The 8,926-nt window shown below is 32.6% G+C and overlaps 1 protein-coding gene across 1 annotated transcript; it reads left to right on the plus strand.

Annotated features, from left to right (window-relative positions):
- The first annotated feature begins 7,494 nt into the window (after positions 1-7,494).
- LOC119799890 (olfactory receptor 4L1-like) lies at positions 7,495-8,424 on the plus strand. Its single transcript, XM_038309723.1, has one exon. It carries the CDS (start codon positions 7,495-7,497, stop codon positions 8,422-8,424), a length of 930 nt encoding a protein of 309 aa, XP_038165651.1.
- Positions 8,425-8,926: the final 502 nt, after the last annotated feature.

An 8,926-nucleotide genomic window follows, 5' to 3' on the forward strand; every position in this document is an offset into this window, starting at 1 on the left:
TTGACCTTTTTCCTTTGCAGCTCTTAATATCTGTTCTTTATTCTGTATGTTTTGTGTTTTGATTATTATATGTTGTGGGGATGCTTTATTTTGATCCAGTCTATTTGGTTTCTGTAGGCTTCTTGTAGCTGCATAGGAATATCCTTCTTGAGGTTGGGGAAATTTTCTTCTATAATTTTGTTTAACATATTTTCTGGGCCTTTGAGTTGTAATTCTTCTCTTTCTTCTACCCCATTATTCTTAGGTTTGGTCTTTTCATGGTGTCCCAGATTTGCTGGATGTTTTGTGTTAAGAATTTGTTAGATTTGTTTTGTTCTTTAATCTGTGAATTTATTTTCTCTATAGTATTTTCAGAGTCCGAGATTCTTTCTTCCATCTCTTGTATTCAGTTGTAAATACTTGTGTCTGAAGTTTCTGTTCGTTTATTCAGAATTTCCATTTCCAGTCTTCCCTCAGATTGTGTTTTCTTCATTACCTCCATTTCATTTATCAGGTCTTGTACTGTTTCCCTTACCTGTTGATTGCTTTTTCTTGTTTTTTTTTTTTGGTTTCTTTGAGAGATTTATTTATTTCCTCTACCTTTTTGTTTGTCATCTCCATTTCTTTATGGCAGTTTTTTACCTCCTGTTTAACGTCCTCTATTATTTTCATAAAGTACTGTTTAAGGTCAGTTTTTTCTATATCTTCTGGAGTAGGGTGTTCAGTTCTTGTTGTTTCAGGATGTCTGGATTCTGGTGATGTCATGTTGCCTTTCATGTTGTTGGAGGAGTTCTTGCATTGGCGCCTTCCCATCTCTTCCTGGAGGTGCTTGCTGTCTTAGACCAATCTTTGCTGTGACCGAATCTGGTTGGATCTCCTCAGTGCCAGAGCAGGAGCTATTCCTTGCAGCACAATCTGAAGGAGCCCGCACTCCTTTTCAGGAATCCTCAGACCTGCCTGGAGGCCAGAGTCTGACCCCTTTGGGTGGATGGCCTTAGTACTGGAGCAGGATACTTGAATACACTAGGGAAGGCTTGGGAGAGGCAGGGACGTGAGAAACAAAGACAAGCCTGCAGCAGGAACTGGGGGAGGTGTCTGTGCTCTCTTCTAGGGCAGGGTGCCCCAGGGTCATACACACTCACCAGTCCAGATGGAGCTCCACTGCACCGGATCAGGGATTCCTGGCAGCCCAGGGACACCACCTGGACAAAAGGGCCAAGGTGGGGGCATGGCGGAATGGAATATCACACAGGGAACCTAGCAGCACTATCTGAAGGAGCCCATAATCCCTTATAGGAATCTTCAGACCTGCCTGGAGGCCAGAGTCTGATCCCTTTGGGTGGATGGCCTTAGTACAGGAGCAGGACACTTGAATACACTAGGGAAGGCAGTCCAGATGGAACTCCACTCCGACCTCATTTTTTTGTTTCTTAGTACAACCTGATGTTTGTCTCCAGGGGCAACAAGTTTGCTTTGAATTTGTTATGAAATCTAAAATTAGCTGTCTTTGTGACTGAGAATATTATTTTTTTCTTAGGTCACAGTAATATAAAATATCCTAGAATTATTTCTATTTATTAGAATTATACATTTAAGCATGGATCATCTTTCTGACAATCCACAGCTTTATGTGTGCCCAATAGAGTATTTCATGTTATAAACTCACAAGCAGTGGGAAAAATACTCACAGCTGTTTTTAGTGACACGTAAAAAAATTAAAGAAAGAGACAGTTATTTACAACAGTGACCCCACAACCATTCCAAGTAGGGCTCTCCATTAGGGAATTATTCATCTGGTGGGACAACCTATTGAGTACTAGTTATCACCTGCTGTATACTCTTATTGTCCTCTGTCATTTGTAGAACATATGTACTGACCTTTCTGGCTTCCACCATCTCTAACAAAAGGCCAGACGTTACCCTATTAGATGTTACTTGATCTTTTCATTTAGTTGTATTTAGTATCATCCTTTGTTCTGTATAATCAATGTTTTGGTTATTATGAGAGATATTTTTTCTATTCCTGTTATTCTGTGCCCTTATTGTACCATAATAACTGAAAAAGAATTTCTATGATTTTTTTTTAAAATCAAATATACTCTCTGCTTTTGGGCTGTATTTGTTTTCCCCTTCTAGATATTATTCATAGATTTTTTTCACATTTTTCCTGATATTTTGGCTGCAACAAACTAAGATTAATTCTAAAGAGACTAGAATGAAATCTAGTTAGGATAATGAAAATTGCCTTCATGTATGATTAACTTAGCAGCAAATAGACACTCCTGGTACAAAATATTTCTGGAGGTCATCACATCATAAAGAAAAATGAAGACGTACTGGAATCAATGGCTGACAAGGTGGTGGGAAAGAGGTAAGGTGACCTGGGGGCTGTACCAAGCATAGACCACAAGTAATGAAGTCAGAATGGGACATGAGTTACAGCAACCTAAAAGTAATCTGGAGAGATTGTAATCAAATGCTTTCTTTTATAGGTTTTGTTTGTTGTTGTATTTTTACTAAACCATAGAAAATTAACTAACACATATTTCTTTTGAACAACTTAGAAGCTATTTCTTCTGCCTGCTTACTTATATTTTTAAATGTGGCAAATTTTACTAAGGTACATTTATAAAAATTCATTTTTGTTACTTTATAATGATATTTTGAAGATATTTGATTCTGTTAATTTTATGGCAGAAAAATCACACCAAAAATAATGTTTCTGATCAAAATATAAAATTCCCATTGTAATAACCTTTACTTAAAATGATTCAGAAGAACAAGCTGGCAACAAATTCAGAAATATGATTGTAACTATGTTCAAATAATTTAAAGAGACAAAAATAAGGAGATGAAAGAAAATATGAAGCCAATCTAAAACATGAAAATATAATTTAAAGCTTTTAAGAAAACACAAACAGAAAGAAACCTGTAATTGTGAAGCAAAGAACTCAGTTTAAATCTCAATTGAAAGTCTTTCCCATAGAATTAATATTTTGGAAACAGAAAGGTTGTGATAGAGGACAAAGTAGAGGAATTACAAGATTAATTACATCATTCAGTAAATATCACTGATACATTTTAGAAAGTATAAAAAGTAATTGGAAATTCAGCAACATCTTTAAAAGTCCTTACCTGAGAACTATGAGCATGGAGAATGGAAACAGACAAAAAAGGGGGTCACAGAGATTATCTTCAACAAAATACTAGAAGAAAAATCCATAATCTAATGAAAGACAACTCCACCAGGTATAAGAGATCCTCTAAATAGAAAACAAATGAGACTATGAAAGAAATTATCTGTGATAATAAATAGTTGAAATATTATAAGTAACAGATTACAAGATATTGAAAGCAGCCAGAGAGTAGGTTAAATCTATTAATAAAAGCAGACTTATTACCATAATTGACTAGGTAATTATCCAAGAAATCATAAATACACACCATACTAAAAGTATTAAGCAGGTGGCATCAACTTATCTGTGTAATATACACATGTGTAATAATTATGTTTTTAGAAAGAGGCCATGATTTTATAATGGAGTGAGAGGAGTATATGGAAGGAGTTGGGGGGACAAAATGGAAAAGTGAAAATGATGCAATTATGTTTAAATTATATATGTATCAACTATTTCACAGAAGCCTCAAAGTGCCTCAAAGATGGGCCAAATTTCTGTAAGACAACTGTCTCACTAGACTTTTTCTGAGCAAATGTACTTAATAATATTAAAAAGAAATAAAAATTTTATGAGGTAAAAACAAATGAAGGAATTTATGGCTAATAAAACAGCTCTGAAGAGGATACTAGAAGCAATATTTCAATATTAATAGTTATTTAAAAAACAATCAAGATACTACAGAAAACAAAGCCTTCCCCCACATTAACACACTTCCTCTAAAAAGACCACGCCTACTCCAACAAGGCCACATCTCCTAATTTTGCCAATCCGTATGTGTCAGGCATTAAAACGCAAATATCCTGAAAAAGGCAATTTATATAAAAGTGAGATTTTATTTGGGTTAAAAGTTTCAGAAGGATAAGAATCCATCATAGATAGGAAGCATGTAAAAAGCAGAAGACCTTATGTCAGAGTAAGAAGTTGAGAGCTCATTTTTCAAAACTAAGCATGAAGTAGATAGAATTGGGTATAGAGCAAGACTATGTTACTTCAATGCCCAGTAGTGTACTCCTTTCAGCAAGGCTGAACATCCTAAAGTTCTTCCCAAAAGTGCAGAAAGTCATCATCTCCACTTTAAGAAGTATGCTTAAAAGAAATCCCTTACTAACTCAGAATTGAGAATAATAGTGGGTTATTTATTTAGGGGTAGACTCACAAATCAATATCCTCTGTTGGAATGGAGAATAGCAACCAAATTCCACATCCTGAAAAGAAGCTGAATGTGCACTTTACATCAACATAAATGGTAATAAATAGTATAAGAAGACACACCCAGGTGGGCAGGTAACTTAAAGGCTACTGGGAAGCAGAATTGTTACAGCCCTACTTAATACTTTAGCATGCATTAACTAAATTTTCTTTTCCCAGATTTAAAGTCCATAATCTTATATTGAGGTCCATGATCTATTTGGTGTTGACATAGTTTTAATCACCTGCATGTACATATCCAGTTTTGCTAGTAAAATTTGTTAAACACAATCTTTCTTCCAGTGTGCCATGTTTCAGGAACCTCCTTAAGTGGCTATAAATGCATGGATTCTAATCTCTATTATCTTCCATTTATCTATGTTTACTTTTGGGTTAGTACCATACTATTTTCATTATGATAGCTCTGTACTATAATTAGATATTAATATAATATTTCCATTAGTATTATGAAACATTTTTAATCTTTCAAAATTTCCATTTCCTGCATGATTAACAATTTAATTTATGTATAAAATTATATGTTAAAATTGTACTCAAAATTGTTTATAAATTATTCTTTGAAAAAATCCACAAAAATAGAAGTTTTATAGGAATGATTTGAAGTAATATATAAAAAGGAATTCTACTCAATAAAATCATTCTAAACTTAATATATCACAATCAAAACATCAAGAATATCACGTTTATTATAGTCAGGGCACCACCCATGCAGAAATACAGCTCATTACAAGGTGAGAAATTAAATGCAAGAATCTCTCATGGTTATGTTAAAGTCGCAATATCCTCATTTCTAACAACTACTCCTGAGGTTTGCATTCCCAATACTCCCAAAATCTGTCTCCAGTAATTGGCCCGTGTCTTTAAAGGAAGTGTAAATACTCTGAAGAATGGTGTGCAGTCCATTAAAGAAAATAAGCATCTTTTTAATTTATATACTACCTTAAATATTATGATCTTCATACTGTACACTAGTAAAGGTAAGTGAAAATATTGTAGAAAAATTCATTAACCTTACATTACTAAAATGCCATTTTAATGAATTGTGTTGGCCAGAAGAAGGTTTTAGTGTTTGAAGCATCAAATCCTAGAATTGAAAGCTTACTTAATATCACTTCATGGTAAGCTAGAACTAACAATTACTTTGAAAATTGAGAGAAAATAAGCTCTGAAGACTATACTGCAGAGAAAAAATTGACATTAGTCTCTTGATGGATAATTACAAAGAATATATGAAATAATATATGATCATTCATAAAGCCCCCAAAATAATTGAAAATTATAAACTAGAGCTATTTTTATTGTCAAGATTCAGGTAGTTTACAGAGTACATAAATATTTGTGTATAGTCACCATTTGAGAAGGAAATAGAGAATAACATTATATTCTTAATCAGATATTTATAAAACCTCTGAAAAATAATCTTTAGACCATAAACTAAAAAAAAAAAAAAAACAGTGATCATTGGATAAAAGGAAGAAAGCACAAGATGTTTTACTTTCAACGAAAGAAGAAAATGTAAATAATTTAAGAATTTTATCATGCATATTCCCTATAGTAAGAAAGGCAAAACACCTAGTTTCTAAATCAACAAAGCAGTCAAAGTATGTACCCAAAGAAAAGACTGTAAAAAATGTGAAAAATGTAATAGATTTGATCTGCAACATGCTTTAGATTGCCATAGAGGGAAATGTATTTGATTTAAACAGTTGAAAAGTATTTTAAAGAAGTACTTAATGCATCTCATTTTATAGACATTCATATGGTATCCATATTGCCTCCTTTTTGGTTTATTGACCATACAGTTTATTTCAATCTTGAAGGTGTCACATGAAAATACTCTTAATTTTGTTTTTGCATAAGTCCTACAATAATTTTCTTTATTATCATGTATTTATAGATTATAACCTCTCTGCATAACAGATTTTGGTTACATAAGGACAGTGGTAGTTAAATACATTTTTAAGATAGTGATTTCAATGTTGAATAGCATATTGTAAGAATTTTACATGAAACCAATGATTTCAAAGAATGTTTATCAACTTGAAATATATCCTGTGCATTTTCGATGCATTTGGCATATTGATATAAGCATAGATTCTGTTGTCAGATTAATTTGCTTTACTCACTAGTGTTCATTCTTGTTAGCTATGTACTTGTGTCAATAAATTTTACAATCATGGCTTCCTTATATATACAGGACATCAGTAATACTCTTGTATCATGTGTTTATTATGAGCACTAATCACCTTAAATTTCCACTAAATATTTAGAGTGAAGTCTATCAGTGTACAAATTCTTTATGGTAATTAAAAATGTAAGATTATGATATTTAAAAAGCCCAGTTGAGATAGTTTAACATTAATCAATGAAGTACAAACAGAACTTATATATGAAAACTGAGACATGATGTTAGTTATTTGCTTCTAAACAGCATGTACAATTAGAAACATTTTTCACAAGAGCCATCTTTGTTAATTAGCAATGAAGTATTTGAGAACAAAAGTTTAAAACAATCTGAGTATGAATATATGTTTCTTTATTTTTTATATTAAAATATCAAAAATGATTAAAGGAAAAATTATTTTTAATGAATTTGAAGACTGGTTTCCATGTACAAATTAAATTCTAACTTGTGTCTTTGTCTGAAAAACAATAGGCGATCTTTGTTTTACTCTTCAGAAATACAGAACAATATATATACTGGGAAAATTCTGCATCCTATTTATTGTTCAATCACCAAACTATAAGGAATTCAATAAAATGGAGATTGATATATTAGAGAAAATAAAGTTATTGCTATCTAATCTTTAATTTAAATCTATGTGAACAAAAGGATTGGAAAAATAGGATCCACTAAAATATATCATATAATAAAGTAAAATGATAGAACTTTCACCCATTCAAATGATTTCTATTTTGTATAAGTATATTGTGTTCAAGATGTGTGATGCTTAAAATCATTTCAAGTTATATTTGGTCATATTGATATGTTAAACATTGCTTTCAGATCACCAACTGATATTGTACTGATAACAAAAATATATCTTTACTAACAATAACTGTGTCTTCTTTTCTTTTTAACCTCATTTTATTTAAAGAACTCCAAGAAGCTTTCTGAATTGAATTAATGGATTATGAAAATGGATCGTCTGTGACAGAATTTATTTTAGTGGGATTTTCTGGAGATTGGCAACTTCAGATTTTCTTCTTTGTGACATTTTCTTTGATCTATGATGCAACTGTGGTGGGCAACAGTCTCATTATAGCCACAGTGGCAGCTAATTCTACCCTTCATTCTCCCATGTACTTTCTTCTCGGAAACCTTTCCATTCTGGACATGTGTCTTTCCACCGTCACAACACCCAAAATGATCAGAGACTTGCTTGCAGAACACAAGAGCATCTCTGTATGGGGATGCATGGCCCAGATGTTCTTTATGCACCTCTTTGGGGGTGCTGAAATGACACTTTTGATAGTCATGGCCTTTGATAGATATGTGGCCATATGCAAACCCTTGCACTACAGGACAATTATGAATCACAGGTTGTTGCATGCATCTGTATTACTTTCCTGGATAATTGGTTTCATACACACCATGAGTCAGATGGTATTGATAGTGAATTTGCCTTTCTGTGGCCACAATATTGTAAATAACATATTTTGTGATCTCCCCCTGGTAATCAAGCTTGCTTGTATTGAAACAAACACTCTGGAGTTATTTGTCATTGCTGACAGTGGGCTGCTGTCTTTTATATGTTTCATCCTCTTGCTCATTTCTTACACTGTCATTCTGGTCGCTGTAAAGCACAAATCACCTGGCAGGCTTTCCAAGGCTCTGTCCACATTGTCTGCCCACATAATGGTGGTCACTCTGTTCTTTGGACCCTGTATTTTCATCTATGCCTGGCCATTTGGTAGTTTTGCAAGCAATAAGGTGCTTGCTGTATTTTATACTGTTATAGCTCCCGTACTGAATCCTGTTATTTACACACTGAGAAATCAGGAAATGAAAAGAGCTATGAGAAAATTATGGATCCAACAAGTTAGCATCATGTAGAAATTACAGACTGAGCTATACATTTTATCACAGCCTTCTCATACATTGGGTAGATAATTTAAAGATTGCAGATAATATATTGCTTAAAACTTTATGTTTGAATCATAAACTAATAAAGAAAAATTGATATTATTTTATTGCTATATTAGTAGCAATGGTTTAACATTATTTTCATCATTTTAATTTTGAACATTTTCTAATAATCAGAATTTCCCTTATTTGAATAATTAAATATAATGAAAATGTTTATTAAATCAGGAGACATAAATTATGGTGCACTGCATATGTATTTTGATGATCTATCTGGAAACACACACACATATATACATATATATGTATGTATATATTTATATATATTTAATTGATTTGTGTGTGCGTACTGTATTTTATGACTTCATTGTTCAATTAATGTCAAAATAATGAAGCTCATGTTTCATCACAAATTAGTGGCTAAATGTTCTATTTTAATTAACTCTCAACTGAATGGAAAAAGCTATATCTC

The sequence above is a fragment of the Arvicola amphibius genome, chromosome 13 (genome assembly GCF_903992535.2).
Source record: "Arvicola amphibius chromosome 13, mArvAmp1.2, whole genome shotgun sequence".
Classification (NCBI taxonomy): domain Eukaryota; kingdom Metazoa; phylum Chordata; class Mammalia; order Rodentia; family Cricetidae; genus Arvicola; species Arvicola amphibius.